The 22,408-nt window shown below is 29.6% G+C and overlaps 2 protein-coding genes across 12 annotated transcripts in view; one reads left to right on the top strand and one right to left on the bottom strand.

Moving 5' to 3' along the window:
• LOC127278970 (odorant receptor 22c-like) overlaps positions 1-5,591 on the bottom strand; it is a 62,921-nt gene extending 57,330 nt beyond the window's left edge. For 6 of the 11 annotated variants that reach the window (XR_007842572.1, XM_051300970.1, XM_051300972.1 and 3 more), the window contains exons 1-2: positions 5,416-5,591; positions 5,237-5,356 (exon numbers count right to left, since the gene is read on the bottom strand). Coding sequence is in view for 10 of the 11 variants with exons in the window: in XM_051300970.1 (XP_051156927.1) it covers positions 5,237-5,356; positions 5,416-5,559 (264 nt within the window). In the remaining variant the exon portion in view is untranslated. Of the gene's footprint in view, positions 1-5,236; positions 5,366-5,415 lie in introns of all 11 variants that reach the window. The other 5 variants (XM_051300974.1, XM_051300980.1, XM_051300971.1 and 2 more) reach the window with 4 other exon arrangements.
• The window catches only part of LOC127278968 (RNA-splicing ligase RtcB homolog), a 77,479-nt gene continuing 60,247 nt past the window's right edge, over positions 5,177-22,408 (top strand). Inside the window, exon 1 of the mRNA XM_051300967.1 lies at positions 5,177-5,181. The gene's annotated coding sequence lies outside the window, so the exon portion shown is untranslated. The remainder of the gene's footprint in view (positions 5,182-22,408) is intronic.

Genomic DNA, 22,408 nt, shown 5'->3' with positions numbered 1-22,408 from the left:
ACAGCTCATGGCTTTATTCAGATTCCATTTTGTCTATTCAAGCATTATGAACGGTATAGAGCAGAATGATCAAAAGGTTTAAAAACCTTATTTGAAAATCTACCTTCTAGAGAAAACTGGAAGAATAGATTTCTACTTGGGGGCCAAGTGTGGTTCACTGACTGCTTTAAGATCGAAAAGGGCTCAGGTTGGGGAATGTACCAAATAACTGGTTGCATTAATGTGAAAGTACCTCTAGGTAAATGTACCACATTTTGGCAAGCGAAAGTCTGTGAATTTATGAACTGCCCCATTAGGTCTCTTGAAAAAGAAAAATTGGGAATCAGAAATAACATTTTCGAGGATAGTCAGTCGGCTTTTGCCGCACTGAGAAAGACAACAATTGAATCAAAGCTGGTCTGAGAATGCGCAAGAAACACGTTATTTTACTCTTGTGACTTCTGCGTTTCTCCATGCCGCACATATTTCCATATTCAGGCGAAATAGTAGAGTACTTGCGAGGGCTAGTCATTTCTCAGTTACATATAAGTTTTATTATATATGAGGATAGCCAGAAGAATGAATTAAAAGATAGGTAGACAGATAAATCAGATCTGCAGCTAGAGAGATCAGATAGGCAATTAGACAAATAGGCAATAGATTGATAGATAAGTAGTTTATCAGACAAAATAGAAACCAAAGCATATAGCCAAATGGATAGATAGATTCGCAGGCAGGAAGATAATCAGTTCAAAAATAAACAGAAAAACCGATTAGCTATCCTTTTTTTATGGCTGATAACATTAAAAGTTATCATTTTTTTGAATTTTGATAGAGGAAACATTTATTCAGAATATTTGTGAAAACTGCCAGGTATGTAACCAATGTAGCAGACATACCTGCATTCACTTTGAACATATATTTCAAATATCTTAAATTTTAGTTCTACAAGTCTAGACACTAATTTTAAAAAAATTAAATAACTTTGGATAAAATAACAGTAGAATGTTCGCTCAAAAGATGCGTCTTAAAAAAATTTTCAAAATATAAGAAAAATATTTATTGGTGTTCTAACATATTTTAAAGGTATTTAAAAGTCAGCCGTGAGTTTCGTTCAATTATTGGACAAAAAAATAGTTTGAGAGTTATTGACAGTTTCAGACCATCTATTCCATGACGTGTATAGACGTCATGAACCGCCAAAGGGTTAAAAAGTGACTATTGATATGTAGTATGCGACTATCTTAACTTGCAAGTGAGAAATATTAAATGAAATGCTTTATTCTTTTAAAATTTGTATAATATGACCCTCAGAATAACTACTACAAACAATACCATTATTGAAGAATATACCCTTTGTTAATGAGAAGTAATTCTGAGGACCCAGGTAATAATTTTTTTCTCCCTTTATCACATGGAAAGCTATAGAGAATGTCTAAAACTGAAGAGGTATCGTCTAATGTAACGCTTTTGGTATTGCCTCAGGTAAAATTTTTGGTATCGCCTCAGGTAATGCATACCTTTCCTTCTCACACCAAGGAATATAACATAAGAATGTCTTTCTCTACCTAATTTGCATAAATACTCGTTTCATAATAGAATATATATAAACATTTAAATAATCGTAAAAGAAACTCTAGGTAAGCGAGTGTAACTCGCATTTGACCAGTTTTTTTATGAAACAGTTGCAGAACTGTTCTGTACTTTGCACACAGGGATGAAAGCCTTAAAAGCATGAGAACCGAAGAAATAGTGAGATATGTTTATCTTTTTCGTTCGCATTTTTTCCGCTTCACGCCGGCGTTTCATGCTGTCATGAGATGGGAGACTTTAGGGAACCCGATGAGACAAAATTTAAAGGAAGATTAGTCATACGACGATATAAAGACAGGAATTTGTACGATTTAAAGGAAACGTATGTACACTTCAGTAATTTCGCCCCATATATGATAGCACCCAGTGGGCAAAAACCATGTTCGTTCTAAAAACGTTTTTATAACGTTTCATGTCTGCCAAATAATGTTTTAAAACATTTTAAGAAAATGGATGTTCAAATCCAATGGGCACACTTGTTTCTAAGACGTCTTGAGGATGTGTTTTGGACGTCTTAAAGACGTCTTTAATTTGGCCTCGTATGGTATATCTTAATAACGTAAATATAATGTCTGAGGTACGTCCAAAAAAGGTCTTATGTTTGTTCATAAAGATGTCTTTATCATGTCTAAAAGACGTCTTTTTCAGATTTTAAAAATAGAAAATTTTTCATAAAAATAATTTTTATATTTTATTTTTGAAGTTCAACGTACACATCGAAATTGTTTAAGATAAATGTTATTAAAATTTCTTAAGTTCAATTCATTTCATTGAAAAATAAGTTCGTAAACTTTGTAATGGATTATATCTGTCTCCGATCGCTCAGACGCTTAAGGCGTAAAATTTCAACCTAACGTATCGCGGGTTCGATCCCAGGTCCGGGTGAATTTTTTCATTCCTGATTTCTGTATAAGCGTGTACAAATATAACAAAAATCAAAATAAAGTCAAAATTTAAGTCAGATAATAAATAATTAATATGTGTTTTAACTTAAAAAATATTCTGAAGAAAAAAAAATTCTAAATGCTAAAGACGTCTTTAAGATGTCCTATCCAAATGTCTTTTTCGGATGTATTTTAGACGTCTTCTGGTCATACATAGGACGTCTTAAAGAAGTTCTTTGTATGTGTTTATGATGTCTTCGAGACATTATCATCAAGACGTCCCGGTACCCACTGGGAATAATGTTGTAGAACATTTTTTGGCTTATCCGAAACGTTCTAAAAACGTTTTTGGAACGAACATGGTTTTTTGCCTACTGGGCAGTCAGGAAACTGATTATTTATTACATCTATGCTTCACTGAATGTAGATTTAAAAACATATTGGTTTTTGGACACTTTTTTTCGTTCCTGGTCCATTGTGCAAAAGCGTTAAATCTTAACGTGTATTGAAGGCATGGCAAGTTTTACTAGATTCAACAAGTCTTATCGATCGATCTTTAAAATTAATAATTTTTTAAAGATATTTAAAATATCTGTTTATGAAATTACTTTTAGTAAAGTTTCAATCTGCTTATATGAGGGTAAAATCTTGAAATATTTGAGTTAAGCCTTTGAAGTTAATGAATTTAGTCAAAACTTTGTCAATATATGTTGTCATGGTTAGTGGAAATCAAAGTATTAAAAACAATTAAAAAGAAAAAAAATATTTTTAGATATATGTGACGTTCCATGAGGAAAGGGACCTTAGCTGCAATAGACGCATTTTCCAGAAAAGGTATTTAAAGTAGAGCGTCCCTGATTGGTTGAGACCCTCCATCGAAAATCAGCCCCACCACCTTACTACTACATCGTTCCTACAGCTCACACTTAGGACAAGTATACTAGTAGTAGTAGTGGTGGGGATGGTTTCTGTAGTCCGTGCTGGAACGCGATTAACATGGTCATGATTAATGCTTTATAACAAAAAAACTAAATAGAAAAGTACAATTTTTAACTTTTGTATCTGAAAGAGCAACTCAAGATCTATCGACTGATATCAAAAACTCAATTTTCATTTTTTTGCAGCTAAGGTCCCTTTCCTCATGGAACGTCACATATGTAAATTAAAATTTTTAACTTGATTTTCAATGTCATTACTACCCACACAACACGTAATATTTTCTAAATATTTTTGAAATATTTCAATGAAAGATTTGAAATATTTCAATGAAGAATCCTTGAAATATTGTTACTAACAGGAAAATGTCCACCCTTAAGGAAATATTGCCATGAAATTTTGTCATATTTTATTGGAATATTTTGGAAATCAACTTAAATGATGCGCACTGGTCGATCTCAGTTCTTGTCCTGTACAGCTGCGCAGTAGTTTTTAATTTTCTAGGATCCCAAGGTGTTAAAAATTTAGAAAATACCGATAGATTTCATATTTTAAAATAATTGTAACTTTCTGTGAAATATTTCGTAAATATTGCAGGAGTGTTCATGTGTAATATTCCAGAAAATTGCATGGCAATATTTTCTCAGAAGCTGATATTTTTCTGTCTGTAACAATATTTCAAGAACTTTTCATTAAAATATTTCAAATCTGAAAGGCGGTTGGAGCTCAATAGCTCATTTGGAACAAACAACGTAACCATATTGAAAATCCCTGTACAAGATCCTGTACAAAAAAATGTTCATGTTCAGTAGCTGAAAATTTTCTTGCACCAGAATTTGAAACAAGTTTTAGAGTACAAGAAAATTTATTTAATATTTGTTTACAAGAAAATGTATGTGTTCTTGTGCAGGTTCATGTACATTTTCTTGCACCAGATTTGGTTCATCTTCTTGTATATGTTGATTTATGTCTTCATTTAGTAAAAATTAAAAACTTTAAAGGCTGCGCAGTAGTTTTCTTAGGACTTTACAGCTGCGCAATAACTTTTAATATGCAAAAGTGAAGAGTTTTAATGATTATAAATTATTGAAATCTCAAATTTTTTTAAATTTACTTGTACAAGAATATGTACGGTTTTATGTGTGAGTACTTGTACATGAACCTGCACAAGAATATGCACAGGAACATTTTCCTGAACAAGATCTGATACATGAACTTGTTTCAAATTCTGGTGTAAGAAAATGTACATCCAGAACTGGTACAAGATCAGTTGCTGAACATATAAATTTTCCTGTACAAGATCTTGTACAGGGATTTTCAATAGGGATCTGTAACTTTTTCTTTCATATTTTTAAGTAAGTAAACCACTTATGTCCATTTATGCATAGTGTTTATTTAAACAATTAATTTTATTGTGAAAATTGAAATCTGTGTATATACTTTTATTAGAAAAGTCATGTTTGTTTTTAAAAGTATTATATTATTTATATAATACATTTTAAACAATTGTATTATATATAAATTTAATCAAAATAATATTTAATATTTTTTAAAACTTCCTATTTTAAATAGGGATTTAAATTTAAAAATTCTATAACTCAACAAATATTTTATCAATTTGATGAAGAGGAAACTTTGCGATAATGAGAAACGAATGTGTTTTAAAATATGCTTAATATTATACGAATCTCAGTTGTTTTCTTTACTTTCCAAAAAATGCAAAATTCTTTTTAGATCTTGTAAAACAGGCCACCCCTGAAATATTTTCTGTATATTAAATTTAATTGTACGTTCTTGTCTGCACTGATATTTAAAATTAGAATTAAACTATTTTATCTAATTACTTGTTTTACTTTCAAAATGTTATTTATAAAAATCGTTGCACCCATTGAAGCGTAACATGTTGGTGGAATGCACATCAATACCAAGTCAATATTATCAAAAACTTTTATCATTCCTGCAATCTAATTTTACTAATGTATATAATATATTTAAAACAACTTATGAAAATTTTTTATATTACCTGAGTAATTATAAAAGATAAAATAACAAGAAAAAACAAGGATTTGATCCATATGTTAAGCCACTTGGAATGATATTGACTTTGTCCTGTTAAAATTATAACATATCTAATAATATTGTAGTATGGATTCTTTACTATGTCCATCTCTTCGGTCTTTACACAATGTTAACAAAAAGTTATATGAGTGTAAGTCTCACTCGTAAGCACCCTTATTCCTTCTACGAATCTATAACGAGTATTTAAATATTCATGATGTTTCAAATTAATTTCTAAGAACTGTTAGCTGTACCTACAATTATAATAATTGCTATTTCTACATTTTAACTCAAGTAGTAAAAAGTGTATGTAATTATAATGAAAGTGTAAAAAGTTTTTATAGTGGAACGGTGCAATTATTTAATCAATACCATCACATTACAATATGTATGGATTCTGCAGATAATACGAAAGAAAGATTCCTATTTGACATCAAAGGCTCACCAATAAAAATAGGCGGATTAGCTCAATCAAACTCTGGGCCAATTTGATCAGCAGTGGGACTACGATAAGCGCCAAAGTTACATAGCGCTGCTCTATATATAGCGCTATATGGAGCGAAATCCGAATTTATTTTTTTTGACATTTGTTTCGAAGGATATTTAGAATTATTATCGTTTGAATCCTTATTTTCAAAACAGTAGTTATGTAAATTAGATGGGAAAGATAAAATCTTACTTGCCCACATAGCACCGAATATTTAATAAATATTTATTAAATATTTATTTTCCATGTTCGCAGTATTTAGAATAAAGGTTAAGTAAAGCTTATGTAAATATTTAAATGTCCGCACTTGAGCAAATGTTTAGCGCGAACCTTGAGTGAAGCTTGAAATTAAATATTCGTTAAAGGTTCGGCTCGAAACTTGAGTGAAGCTTAAAATTAAATATTCGTTAAAGGTTCAGCTCGAAACTTGATTGAAGCTTAAAAAAAATATTCATTAAATGTTCGCCCAGATAGCTGGGTTTAAAAATTATCTTATCATAAAGTATTAATTTTATTAATAATAATATAATTAAAATAATTATATCTTTAATTTAAATCAGTTTAATAAATAAATTGATTTAAGAAATTTTAGTTTTCAAAAATGAAAAAAAAATAATTTCTTAAATTTAGGGACTCATACTTGATTAAATAATTTTTTGGAGACTTTAAATAACGAAATTAGTTTAGAAAATAAATTTGGGGGGACCGGGGATCGAACACGGGTTCGATGAACCCAAACGCAATACCTAACCAACCGAGCCATACGAGCAACTATGATTGGAAAAAAAATCTTGCTCTTAATCTACAAGTGATTTTTTTGGTTTGTGGAAAACGGCACGAATTGCTTCGATGGTTAAGATAATTTTTGCTTGGTTATATACTGTCAAAACAAAAAATCCAATTTTAAATTATCTCGCAGACAAATAAACAAATTTAGTTATTGCTATGTTATTTTAAATAAATTCTATTTATGTAATTTGTATTATTTTTTATTATTCTCAGTGTCATCTGAAGTAAGTAAACTCCATTCCATAAATTTTTTTTTTTATATTGAATAAAACTTGATTTATTGTTAATTTAGTTATCTGTTCGTCTTGTTATATTGTAAGCTTTTGTGGAAAAGTAATATTTTTAGCTTTGGCAAGCAAACTTGATTGTAATGTATGTTGTAATAAAGCTATATAATTATGTATTAATTCGATGCTTGTTTTTGTCTAAATGTACATATGTAATAAAAGAATTTCCGTTATGTTATTCTATCTACCTTTAGGTGGATAATATGGTTCTCAGTTAACGACAGCAGCTACAGCTAATCCATTTGACTGTACGTCATCAGAAGCCCGCGTGAAAAAATTTTGCATGGCTTAAAACTTGTACAAATTTTTCTATTGAAGAAATTAAAATCACAGCTGCTTGTGACGATTTCTGCATCCACTTTTTCCAGTCATCTAAAGCGTCTGCCTTATTTGGTTCATCTTCTGTGCCATATACAAATCCTGTGAGTTCTTTTGCTTGTAAAAGAAAATTAACTCCAAACTTCCACCTAGAGTAATTTGTCCCATCAAGCTTTGTAAAGTCTATAATTTCCTTATCAGCCATGAATAAATGATATTTGCTATTCTGACACTTCACCAATTAACAAAGACACTTCACTTTAAGTACACGCTGATTGTCAAACTTGAAAAATTTTCACAAATTTATAGTGTGGCACAGTGGAATCTTGCAGGGCCTGTTGGGTTATTAATTTCCACAGAATAAAACACTGAAATTTGTTTGATATATTTGAAATATGTTTATTCAAATAAAATAAAATGCTTGATAATATATACAAAAAGTATAACTTGAAACACGAGTAAACACAGTTACTCTGCTGAAGGTTTCTTGCAGACTAAATTGCAAATCATAGCTGCAGTGGGATTCCGTTAAGCGTCATTTTTAATTTTTAAAAGTTAACATGAAATTCGTGATCGACGTTAAAAAACGCCGATTTAAGAGTTTTAAATGAATTCTTTAAATTTGAAAAAAATTCCGCCATATTAGATAAACCATTTCGGATTTTTAAAGTATAACTTTAGATTGGTAATCAACTATCCCAAGAACCCCCAAGTAAGTAGTTTCGAGTGAATCCGATTATTTTTTATACATTACGTCCGCGATATAGGACTAAAAACATATAGTAAACGTTTGAGATTTATATGATAGGGGGGGGGGATTTTGCTATCCATTTTCCTTACCATGAAATCAGTACCTAAATATGTTAATCAGGTAGAAAATTCTATCTATTATTACCTGAGTAATAAAAATGTTATTTCATTCGTTTCAACAGAGAGAAGTAGAAACTTCGCACTACCAGAATTTTCGAGCGTGGACCCTTATTAAAGAAGGTGAAGGGTCATTGAAAGTTTTTTAACTCTTAATTAATAGGTAATAAAGGAAACAAAAAGTTTTCAAAAATCTGTAAAATGCGTTATAATAGACATAGGCGCTATAATAAAAGTTTGAAATTTTGACATGTAATTCCAACAACATGTATAAATCATAGCGCTTGCTTATTTTCTCTTTTTCCATAAAAGACAGTCTTAAAACTATTAATGTTTAAAAAATTCGTATACCACTAAAAATTTGAGGTTTTCTGAGGTTAGGAAAATATTCTGACATGATGGAGCGAAACAGACTTCAGATTTATATTCAGCTTCCCAAAATACATGTGAATACTACTCTGAACCCTAAGTCGGAAACTTTTATATGTCGGACTGTGTATTTTTCAAACTCTTGACATTGTTAAACGAAGTTGTAAACAGTTTCTCATTGTTAAATCGTTTTTGCAATACGTATCCATTGTCTGTCTATAGTATTAATTTAAATTTTGAAAAAACTAATCACCCATTTCCTTTGACGACGCTTTTAGAGATGCCATAACCCATTTTAGAAACAACATTTGATGATGATATTGACCTAGCTGGTGTTGTGAATGTAAACGCATAAATATATGCATTTGGATCCGAAACTCCATCAGGATTTATAATGAAAGACATTGCTGCTGCCCATGAATAGTTACTGCTTAAATAAGAATAAAAATACAGTAAGGAAATGGTATATATGATGTCGCTATGCTTGAGTCACTTTAGAACTTTTATTTTACAGTATAAAATTTGCAATGAAAATACATTTTATATTTTTTCATTCTTCACTGTTTATAAATTGTGTTTAGATTGTATTGTAAATGTAGTGTTTAAAATAAAATATGTAAAGAAAGTATGTTGAAGTTAAAAAAACGAAGATTATTTGTTTTAGAAAGAAAACGTAAGAGTGCTTCTTTTACACGAATAGTAATTCGAGAACACGCAAATATAAAATAAATAAATTTAATACATGAGGAGGATAAAATCTACGAACTAACATCCTAACAGTTTGCTATTACTCTACGTACGCTATACAATAATCCCTATTGAAAATTCCTGTGAAGGAACACATATAGAATCCTATTTCGAGTTCTTTCGTAAGTTCCCTCGTATGTTCATATGTGGTTTACCACATAGGATCTTCTACAAAAGGATCCTGTAAGGAACTTGTGTGTGAACTATCATGGTTTTCCACATGTTGAAAATAATTACAACATGGGATTTCACGATTTTTCCTGTGTAAGATCATGTACAAGTTCTTGTATAAACAACTTTTAATGTAAGATCCTACGTAGAATCCGAGAGATGATCTTACCTGTGTTTCTTCACGGGATCCTTTTTACGAAATGTTGTATAAAAGTGTTCCTTCACAGTACCCTTAAAGTGTACCTAAATAGGTTCCTGCATGGTAACCTTAATAAGATTATTTACAAATTTGTACGTACCTTTTTGTTGTGTTCCTACGTGGTATCCTTTGAAGTTTCTTTCACAAGTTCGTACGTACCTTGCTCTTGGTAAGTACTGTGTGTTCCTACATGATATCCTTTGAAGTTTCCATCACTAGTTCGTACCTACAGTACTTTTTATTAGTGTGTTACTATGTGATATCCTTTGAAGTTTCTTTCACAAGTTCCTACGTACTTTGCTCTTGGTAAATAACATGTGTTCCTACGTAGAAACTTTTAAAACCTTTAAAAAACGAAAAACGTAGGAAAAAAACCTTTAAAACGAATCTATTGGAATATAGTTTATATGGGGCATTCTACGAAAAATTTTTATTCAAAATTTTTTTTTGCCTGGAACATTTTTTTTTGGAATCTTTATGAAAAATAAGAGAATACGTATTTTTTTCTTTTTTGATTTGATGAAAGTTACGGGAGTTATGAATTTTTTAAAATTAAAGTTTACATGAAGAAGGTACTTTTCAAACGCGTTTTTCTTCATTAAAACTAAAAGATGGAAAAAATGTGCCATATGAAATTTGTTGGATATTTTTCAAATTTTTTATATATGCAATAAAAAATAATATATTTTTAGTGGAAATGCCCAAAAAGTCAAAATTAAAAAAAAATATTGATTTTTCTTAAAGAGAGACACGATGGATTTTCAATTTTTTTTGCAATACAATCTTTAATAAATAAAGAATTTTTTCCCGTATATTAGAAAGTTGCTTTTTTTGGAATCTAAGAAGTATTTTAGATTTTCGAGTTGAGTAAAGAGAGCTTGAAACTGCTTTTTTATAAATGTAAAACATAATTCCACTCCATTTTTATTCTAAGTCATTTGTTTTCTCTATAGTACTTGAATGTTTTTTTTGACAGATGTGTAAACTATCAATAAAAATACGTAATTTTAAATTATTTATTTCAATGTCTTCAATAAAAATTTTTCGTGATCGCTGTTCAAATCCATTCAAATTAAAAGCACATCTTGTTAAAAGGAATTTACGCAAATTAAATGCGCAACTGTTTAACAAACTTTCAATCACAACCCAAAAAAATGTTTTGGTTAATAAATCTATTTAGAAATAATTGTAAGTATAACCCTATATAAATATACATATATGTATATTATACTAAGTATAAATTAAATATAATTTAAATAATTAAATAAAAAACTAAAAAGTGTACTTTTTTAAAATAAAAATTAAAAAAAAATTTGATTATTTTTTTTTATTTATGTCATTGTTGCCTTGCTTGTTTTTAAATTTCTAGTATTCTGGAGAAATATTTGAAAATAAATTTGGAGGGACTGGCGATAGAACCCGGGACTTGTGAAAGAAACTTCAAAGGATACCACGTAGGAACACACTCATAACAAAAGTTGTTTATAAAAAAACTTGTACATGGTCTTATACAGGAAAAATCGTGAGATCCCCCGTTGTAATTATTTTCAACATGTGGGAAACCATGATAGTTCACACACAAGTTCGTCTTACAGGATCCTTTTATAAAAGATCCTGTGTGGTAAACCACATATGAACATACGAGGAACTTACGAAGGAACTCGAAATAGGATTCTATGTGTGTTCCTTCACAGGAATTTTCAATAGGGATAAATATTATGTAGGAGGCAAAGCGAAATAAAATAGAATGTATTTCAGTTTAGAAAATAATATTTATTCAAAGAGGAATGGTTCATGATTGACTGTCACTAGTCTTTAGCAACCTACATAGCACCGAAGATTTAATAAATATTTATTAAATATTTATTTTCAATGTTCGCAGTATTTAGAATAAAGGTTAAGTAAAGCTTCGGTAAATATTTAAATGTCCGCACTTGAGCAAATGTTTAGCGCGAACCTTGAGTGAAGCTTGAAATTAAATATTCGTTAAAGGTTCGGCTCGAAACTTGAGTGAAGCTTTAAATTAAATATTCGTTAAAGGTTCAGCTCGAACCTTGATTGAATATTAAAATTAATTAAAGGCAACTATGATTGGAAATATGAACTATTTTAGATTAAGGGATTTTTCGAAAACAATTGCAATGTTAGAAATGGAAAATAATGGTTACTGTTATTTGGGTTAATTTAAGGTGGTTTAAACCGAAATATTACATAGTTGCACATGTTTTTTCAAAATATTAGTTATTTATGATACATGTGCGTAAAGTGAGTGATTATACGAGTGATGCAAATCACACGAGTTTAATCAGATTTACGCACGTGTATCATACAACATTTTTTGCAACACACACCTCTAAAGTTAAGTATACCTATTATGAAGAATTCCGACTCTCTATTAGAATAATTTTGACTGTATAGAATTAAAAAAATCAATCAAAAATCAGGGAAAATATCATTAAGCAGTAGTGTATAAATTTAAAAGTAAAGTTCGTTTTTTAATTTTGTGGTTTTGTACCCCGTGTAGAAATCACCAAGGTATGTCTACAATGATTGTTGGCCCAACATTGGTCCTAACTTGACAGCCCCTGTTTATATATCCAAGACTGGTCCTAACTTGGACTTAGCTAGAACATCTAGCTAAGTCTTTAAACAAATTTTATGAAAAAAGTGATTGAATTTAGCACTTGTAAAATATCCTCAGATAATATTTAATTAATTGATAATTATTTATGTGATATTAAGTATTTATATAATTTGCAATAATAAATATGTAAAGACATTTTTCAATAGTTATATTTGTTAATTTATTTGATTATTTAGAAAAAACCATTCTAACAATATTATATTATGAAAAACTAAAAAATATATAAAATTATTAATTTTAAATAATATTGTTATACACTAGAACTTTAAAAAAATTGTTCTTTTATTTTATATTATTGTAAATATTTGAAAAAAATGTTTAAATTATTTTTATCAAAGATGAACCAAAACTTTTAAAAAGAATATTTGACGTATTATCAAGTTAAATTAAATTTTTTTGTCTGATCATCAGTAAATCAAAAATATATTAATATAAAGTTTCATCCATCTTTATATTGTAACTGTACTAAAATTTGAGATATTATTCTATAGAAAATTTTTAGGTGTCGGTAATATAGAAAACTTTATTTTCAGACTAATGTGTGGTTGCTTGAAAGAATTTGAAATTTGACTTATAGAATTATAGAATTAGAATAGAACTTATAGAATTTTTTTCAAATGTACCAATAATTAATTAAATTTATATTTTTAAATCAATTGTTAATAAATATTTTTTTATAATTAATAATAAAAATAAATAAAAATTAAGATTTTTTGCAGTCAATTTAAATTTTCCCGTCGCCACTTTTGAAATATTTCGATTGTTCAAAGTTTCTTGAAACTTTACAAATCCATAGCAGCGGAGATAAGCAGAAATTATTTAGAGATTATATTCTCGTGAAAAATAAACTTGTTTATGAGCTTTATTTTTGCTATTTGAGTTGTTTAGAGTAAAAAATGGACCGTAAGCGTTGTCATAAAGAAGAGAATCGTTTAAGAAACGAAAAATTCAAAAGGATCCGTCGAAGTTTGCAAGAACTTGAATCATGTTCTAATGACATTTGCTTTGAAGAATATTTTGACGGTATGTATAATATTTATTTACATTGAAACTTTAAGAATTACACTTTTATTTTACTAAATAAAGAGTTGTTCCATGTAATTTTTAAAATATTTTATTTGAAATTAATGAATTAAAAATTGGATATTGTTACCAAATATTGTTGCCAAATGTACCTCCTGAAATTGAAGAATTACGTCGATTGGTTAATGAGAAGAACATCCCTCAAAGCACTTTGGATCCTTAACTAAAGATTTTGCGCCAAAGATTGTTACCGTCCTTGCCAAAAAGTTCAAAAACCTTTTTAAAAACGACAGATGCTCGTTACAATATTATTAATATGGAAGGAATGAATGGAGAAATGGGGGAGTTCGTGTACTTTGGTGTTGAATCTGGACTAAAAAATTGTGTAAATGTCAATTTACACCCAGAAAATATATTGAATTTGCAATTTTTCATTGATGGAATGCAGCTAACTAAATCAGGCCATTTAGAATTTTTTGTAACGCTTTGCAAAATCTATTTTGAGCCTGACGTATATAAAGTGTTTTGTGTAGCTGTATTCTGTGGCAAGACTAAACCAAAAAGTGTCGACGAGTATTCAGAGGAGCTTATTGATGAGTTAAACGATTTGCAAGAAAATGGGCTAATGATTGAAGATAGGCATTTCCGGATAAATATAAAATGCATAATTTGCGATACTCCCGCAAGAGCCTTCCTGAAAAATACTTTGGGGCATAAGGGCTTCGTATCTTGTGAAAGGTGCGAAATTGTTGTCTATTCAGAGGATAGAACCACTGTCTTTCCATCAATTGATAAAACAGAAAGAACCGACACATCTTTCAGAGATCAGAGTCAACCAGAGCACCACCATGGCCCTTCTCCCTTCTGTAGAATAATTCCACCACTAAATATGATATCGATTTTTATTCTGGATTCTATGCATTTATTTTTCTTGGGAATTATGAAGAAATTATTAGAGTATTGGTTGGTCGGTAGCTTGAATTTCAGGTTAGGTACAGAAGACAGAAGAAAAACTTGCAAAACGAATGAAGCATATTTATTCTGAAATTCCTATTGAGTTTCAAAGAAAAACTCGATCCACAATTTACCATGCTAAGTGGAAAGCAGTAGAGTTTAGATTTTTCTTACTTTATTGTGGTCCTGTGGTACTTAAAAATATTCTACGAAATGACTTATATCAACATTTTTTATTGTTGCATGCTTCTTGCCGAATTTTGTGTACAGATGAATTATGTAATTCATATAAAAATAGTTGTAAAATGTACTTGAGAACATTTTTCACTTTACTGAAAGATTTTTATGGTCCGAAATCACAAACTCTTAATTTTCATCACCTGATTCACGTTACCGACGATGTTGAAACAATGAATTGTAGTTTATCACGAGTCAATGCATTTGCTTTTGAAAGCTTTTTAGGAAAAATAAAAAAAATAATCCGTACTGCAAATCGCCCACTTGCATATTACATTTAAAAAGAATAAAACATTATAAAAAGGAATATTTATATATAGATATGGGTCATTCCATGTGAAAAGGCAAATGGATTTGTCCACTCGTAGTTTAAAGCAATCGCAAAGTCATAGGGCTTAAAATTTAGCATTTTTATGTAGAATCGAATGCCGAGTGGCTGATTTTGAAATTTTCAAAATGGCGGCCATCACAGGCTGGAATGTGACATAAAAAAAGCTTTTTTTTATTGAAATAGTCAAAACTTTTACATTTTAAGACCAAAATTATCCAAAACAACTACTTTTCATATTTGTGAGTTCACAGAATACAAACATATGGTCCAAACAAAAAATTCAAAATGGCGGATCCAAGATGGCGGATTAATTTTTGAAAATTCAATACATTCAACTGAATTCAGTTGAATGGTGTTACTCGGGGGTTTTCTGGGTCGCTCATTACGAATCTGTAGTCAGAATTGAAAAATTCAAAATGGCGGATCCAATATGGCGGCCGAAAATTAAAAAAATCGGTTAATTCGCTTGAAACTTGTCACTCGGGAGTTTTCAGGGTCGCTGATTACAAATCTGATGTTAGAAATAATAAATTTTAAATGGCGGATCCAAAATGGCGGCCGAAATAAAAAAATCGGCCAATTCGCTTGAAACTTTTTACTTGGGGTTTTTCAGGTTCGCTGATTACGAATCTGATGTTAGAAATAAGAAATTTAAAATGGCGGACCTAATAGGGGGTAAGATTAATAAAAAAACCATTAGAAATGTTTAAAACTTGTTACTCTGGAGTTTTTTAAGTTGTAGATCACGAATTTGTCAGCAGAGATTAAAGAAGAAAAATATTAATAAAAAAATCGCTAAATACGAATCAAAGGTCGGAATTCAAAAATTCAAAATGGGAGATTTTTTCAAAAAATGGCTAAATACTTTGGCTTAATACTATATTTATCAAAAGAAAAGCCCTGAAAAGGACTGATTGAAATTAGTTTTAATGCTATTTATCAAAAGAAAAGTCCTGAAAAGGACTGATTGAAATTAATTTAAAAATTTTAGACTCTTTAAAAGTTTTTAAAATTCTTTAGAATGTAGAAAAAAATTTGTTAAAAGAAAAGACGAAAATGAAATAAAAATATAAGGAAAAAGAAATGAGTGAAAAGGAATTAAGTAGGTTCTACTATAAGTATATCGGATCTAGACTGTATTTATTAACGTTGAGAAAAAGTATTTTCCAGTATGGTGATAACTGCACAACCGTAGTCGTAGGGAGTTATAGTAATAGTAAATAGTTTGATGCTCTGTCCGTTCTTTGTGGCTCCGTGTGGAGGGGGCAACTGCATGATGGCGTCGATTAGTGCGCTGATTGGCTCAAGCTATTACGTGAGAATCGCGCAGGCGCACAGTGGTAAGAAATGCAAAGTTTTGTACAAAATTCTGCTGACAATACAAATCTTGACCATTTTCAATTTTTTTTCGAAATACTGAAGAAGGTTTTTGCTACAAGCCTTTTGCAACATAGCCTCATAAAATTGATTTAATCTCTTGAATAAAATCAATCCTACCTAAAAACGCATGAGCAAGAAGTCTCGAATTAAAGAATTAATAATAAATAATAATAAATAATAATTAATTAATAATACTCTCGAAATAACTCGAATGGTCAAATTAACTATACGATTAAATTTACGTGAGAACAGCTTAAGCAAAACTGCTTAAAATTAACAATTTTCGACAAAATTTTTTTTCTGGGTAAGAAATAAAATAGGGATTATTGCTCTTCAAAATGTGCTCATTACAAATTTTTTTATTAACTTTTATTAGCCAGCGTCTCACCCGCCCGAAACAGAAAATGAAAATCGGAAAAAAGTCAAAAAAAATTTATAACTCAAACAATTTTTGACCAAATTTTTTTTCTAGGTCAGAAATTAAAAAGGGCTTAATGCTCTTTAAGATTTTACCATTGTAAATTTTTATTATAAATTTTTAATAACCAGCGTCATTTTTTTTAAAAGCTTGCGCCATATTGGATACACCATTTTGAATTATTTATTTCTGACCTTTGATTTATATTCTGCGACCCCAAAAACCCTTGAGTAGCAATATTCAGTTGATTTCGTCGATTTAAAAAAAATCTTCTGCCATATTGCATCCGCCATTTTGAATTCTGACCTTTGATTCGCATTCAGTGATTTTTTTAGTAATATTTTTTCTTCTTTAATCTCTACATACAAATTCGTGATCTATAACTTAAAAAACTCCAGACTAACAAGGTTTAAACATTTCTAATGGTCCGTAAAAGTTTTGACTACCCTACCGAAAGAGTGGTACTGGAATGGTACTGAATTGGACTTGGCTTGAGTTCCACTTCAGTACCACTACCTGATAACCCATAAGAAGACATGTTTAAAGTACTTTAACAATAGTTTTAAAGGTATGTTAGAACAGCAAAACGTCTCTCACGATATCCGTGTAAAACAGCAAAAAAAACATAATAGTTTGCAGAAAATTTCAGTTAAGTTTGGAAATTATATTGCAATCCCTCCTTGAACAATAGACTCCAAGGTCCTTTGTTGAAGGATTACAATTTTAACCCCAGTTTTATTGCTTAAAAAATTTGTAATTTTCATAACTCAACTTTAAAAAATATATATTGAGATTCGTTAATATTTCCAGATTATGAATATCTAAAATTTATCATAAAATAATTACATTTAAAAAAGTTATAATTTATCTCGTATACCTTAAGTTTGATAAAAAAAATGGACATCATTTTTGAATTTAGCTGCCAAAGGAAATATCATATGCATAATAATGTATGAAAATAATATAAATCCATGAAAAACAAATATAATATTGAAATAAATATAAAGTTTTAGTTTAAACATATTGAAAAATCTAGTCGCTTTTCACTTTTATGAGGGTTTTAACGGTAACTCGACCCTTTTCGCAGGTAAATTTCCCAGTTCCATTTCAGTACCAAAATGCACCAAATCAGTACTGAGTTGGTACTGAGCCCTCAGTTCCAATTTCCCAGTACCAATCCAGTACCACTCTTTCGGTAGGGTATTTAAATAAAAAAAAGCTTTTTTTATGTCACATTCCAGCCTGTGATGGCCGCCATTTTGAAAATTTCAAAATCAGCCACTCGGCATTCGATTCTACATAAAAAATGCTAAATTTTAAGCCCTATGACTTTGCGATTGCTTTAAACCACGAGAGGACAAATCCATTTGCCTTTTCACATGGAATGACCCATATATATATATATTTATCAGTTATTGGGATCTGACATGGGGGCGGGGCCTAAAGCAATATGGCGTAAATTGGGTAACACTTTTAGTGAATTTACATGGGAATAACATGGGATGCATGTTTAAAAATCGTTTAAAAAATATTGCTTAATTTAATAAATGTATAAGTGAATTTTTTTAATACAAAATTATTATTTACATTCCTATTTACAAACATGAATAAAAATATAAAAGAAATCTTATTTTTATACAAATTATTTTCTCAAATCCAGCGATACATGTGCAAGAAAAGTATAGTATTTTCCTTTATATTTCATGTAATTATATGAAAATTTATAAATGTATGTATTTCATTTTTCATTGTAAAAGTCTGTTAACAAGAAGTGAAAAAAAAATTTATTTATCCGTTTTTACAGTGATAAATTAACTTTCAAAATGTTCACATGCACGGGTAATATGAAAGATTATATAACCTCCAAATTTAAAAATCTTAAACTTACATGGCAAAATGTAATCACTTCTTTTGAAAGGCAGAGAACATACTCTCATAGAAGGCTTTATACTGTTTATTTTTAAAGCATTTTTCCAGGCCTTTAATTGATCGACTTTTTCAAAATTATCGAACGTATATTTCACATCCACTACTCGTTGTTTTGGTTTCGGTTTATGGAAAATTACGCTTAAATTTTTCGCTACAGTACTGCCACAGCCTCTCAGAGAACACTTAATTCTGCAGGAAGATTTCTCACGCGGTAAAAATGTAGCTTCATTCATAATGATAAAATAATTAACAATGACAGCGGAACTACAATTGCAAGTGACACAAACAGTTATCCAAAACTAGTTACATTTTTCAACACCAGATGGCATGTGTACGAATGTCAGATCCCAATATTAAGCACCAATTACTTACAGTATTGAACAATTTTCAAATCATTTATCTTATTTCATTTCAAAATATCACGCCAATAGTAACCAATAGAGAGAGTGCAAACACAAGCGCATGCGCAAGACCAAACCTAATCAAACTTTACAATTCGGTATTCATTTTGGAAGTTCGATAGTGAAACAACGTTCTCAAACGTTTTAAAGTGCTTTTAGCTTTTTCGTGTGTTTTCATTTCAATTAGTCCATTTTATTCAACCTGGCAGAAAATCGGTAAAAGATATCGATATTGTTTCAACAGCATGGATGTTATTTATAAAAGGTAAATGCAAGGCCAAGTTCATGCCTGATCCTTATACAAAGGAAGACATTAAGCTTTTACGAAGCTTAGTGAAGAAACAGTTACCTCCTCCTGACGACTGGCCTATATATACTGTCAAGATCAAAGGAAACGCCAGTAAGTATATCATTGAGATTTTATTGTCATGAATTAAAGTGCTAGGTTAAGAAATTATTGCAAATTTAGATATACGGCGTCATTATTTATCGTTGTTGCAAGGAAAAAAATTGTAGTGGTTTGTTTTTTAAACTGTTTCTTCAGTGTATGTACTGCTTGAATATTGAAAAAAAGGTATAGGTTATGTTTATGAATTTTGCAGTGAAAATAAGCAAAAACGCCTACAACATGCTACAGATGTTTAATTTTTAATTACATCAAAAATATTCAATAAAATAATGTTTAACCAAGATAAGACTATCATTAACATAATCTATAACTTTATTATTCTTAGTTCCCCTTTTTCATATCGCGCCATATATTATTATATGAAATAAATATTTAAATACATTTATTAGATAGACAGTATTTGTGAATAAAGCACTTTTAAGTTTAAAGTCACGAAGACTAGGCAATCTTGCAGTTAGGAGACCCGTCTGCATAATTTTTTTTTGCTTACAGAAACTTATAAGGAAGCTGAAAACTGATTGGAAGTACTAAAATCAGAGGAATTTGCGTTTACTGCAGAATCTGACATGACACCGCTGGAGAAGGCACAAAAAGCAGAAAAAAAATTAAAGAGAAAAAATTGTCGTCAGTGCAGAAGCAAAACAGCAATTAAAGAATATTCCTGATTTAAAATCAGATTCCGAAGAGTCAGAACGTACTTCCACTCACACGAAAAAGTCTCGAAATTTTAAATTGTCTACGGAAAAAGATTTGGAGAAAACTGGTATATAAAATATTTTTTTAATATTTATACTTTTCATTTAAAATTTGTAAGTAATACAATTTTAGAAATTATGTACAAATTATTCCTTTGTACAATAGACGAATCTTGACAACTATCTCATGATGACAAAGGAATATTTTCATTTATGAAAATCATAATCGATCTAAAATCAATATAAATATCACTTGCTTTTTCAATAAATTTAAAACATTTTAAATAATTATTTTTAGAAAAAAATATTATTCGACTTGTTTTGCACCTAATACTTCTTCAATAAAATACTTTTAAAATATTTAACCACTTGAGCGTCATGGCGTTCCAACTAGCGTCGTGCGTGGCAGTGACAGAAGCGTCAAAAATGCAAAAATGGCGTTCCTACTTGAATTCAATTTGTAAAGTATGTAGACATAATTAACTAACTATAACTTACTTTTTATATTTTTTGAGATTAAGCAAGACCTATGTGACACGAAAAAATTATTTTTTTAAACTTTCAAACAGTTTTTTCGAAATTTAAAGTCGACAATTTTTGGTACTTTTTTGCGAATGGCGTTCTAACATTTACTCAATAAAATTATATTTCTGCTTCCAAAAACTCTGCAAAACACCTAAATCTTGTTACTCGGGGATTTTCGGGATCGCTGAACATGAATTTGATGCCAAATTGACAATTTGACAGTTGACAGCTGTCAATTCAACTGTCAACTTCTATAAACAAGAAGGGGGTCCTTTATGTTTATTTCATAAACATTATGCTTCCTCATTATGTGAAGCAAAAAATTCCCTTCCTCGTGAAGGAAGCAATGAATTTGTCCAATTCAATTGATTGATTTAAAAAATTTCGAGTTAAAAATGTTTTAAATTAATTAAATTTTTTGAAAAATAAAGAAAATTTTAATTAATTTTGAGTGTAACATAAACTTTATATATATATACGAATCGATTCGTTTTAATGCAAGGAATACAATTATTTTATTCATCAACTTGAATTTTAAAAAAACACAAAATTTTTTAGCTAAAATATAAATTTTCGATTTTTCAATTTTTATTAATTCTCAAATTTTAAATCAAATCTATACTTTATATATACCAACCAATTCGTTTCAATCCAGGGAATAAAATTATTTCATATATAAACATGAATTTAAATAAACACATCATTTTTTAGCTAAAATGAGAATTTTTGATTTTTTAACTTTCTTTAATTCTTTAAATTTCAATCAAATCTATACTTTATATATATCAATCGATTCATCTTGACATAAAGAAGACGATTATATTATATATTACCTTAAATTTTTCGATTTAAAAATTTTTTCAATTAAAAAAAAATTTTTGGAAAAAAGACGATTAAATTTTTTTTTTTGGGTATTTTTAAAAATCCTCTCGTCATTTTTGAGAGATTAATGTGTTAAATAAGCCTACCAAATTTTATCCAAATCCATTAAAACCTGTTAAAGATATCGTGTTCACAAAAACGAACCACACACACATACACACACACACACACATACATACATCCGGACAATTGATCAGGATCTCATATAACATGTTTCTATATAGAGGAAAATTTGTCTTCACCATTTTTAAAAAGTTTATAAACGAAAGGACTACATAGCTTCCTCCACGAGGAAGCAAAAACAATTATTTTTTATGAAAATGACTGTATAAGGTTTTTCGAGGTCGCTGAATACGAATATGTGGTCAAACTGAGAATTTGAGAATTGACAGCTGTCAATTTAACTGTCAACTGTCAAATTGTCAATTTGATCTGATATTCGTAATCAGCGACCCCAAAAACCTTTATACAGTTATTTTCATAAAAAATAATTGTTTTTTATAGAAGTTGACAGTTGAATTGACAGCTGTCAACTGTCAAATTGTCAATTTGATCTCATATTCGTAATCAGCGACCCCAAAAACCCTTATACAGTTATTTTCATAAAAAATAATTGTCTTTTATAGAAGTTGACAGTTGAATTGACAGCTGTCAACTGTCAAATTGTCAATTTGATCTCATATTCGTAATCAGCGACCCCAAAAACCCTTATACAGTTATTTTCATAAAAAATAATTGTCTTTTATAGAAGTTGACAGTTGAATTGACAGCTGTCAACTGTCAAATTGTCAATTTGGCATCAAATTCATGTTCAGCGATCCCGAAAATCCCCGAGTAACAAGATTTGGGTGTTTTGCACAGTTTTTGGAAGCAGAAACATAATTTTATTGAGTAAA

This window comes from Leptopilina boulardi, unplaced genomic scaffold (assembly GCF_019393585.1).
Source record: "Leptopilina boulardi isolate dan_hultmark-lab unplaced genomic scaffold, ZJU_Lbou_2.1 LbouV2_213, whole genome shotgun sequence".
Lineage (NCBI taxonomy): Eukaryota > Metazoa > Arthropoda > Insecta > Hymenoptera > Figitidae > Leptopilina > Leptopilina boulardi.
Note: the sequence above shows the minus strand (reverse complement) of the source record. Positions and strands in the feature narration are given on the sequence as shown.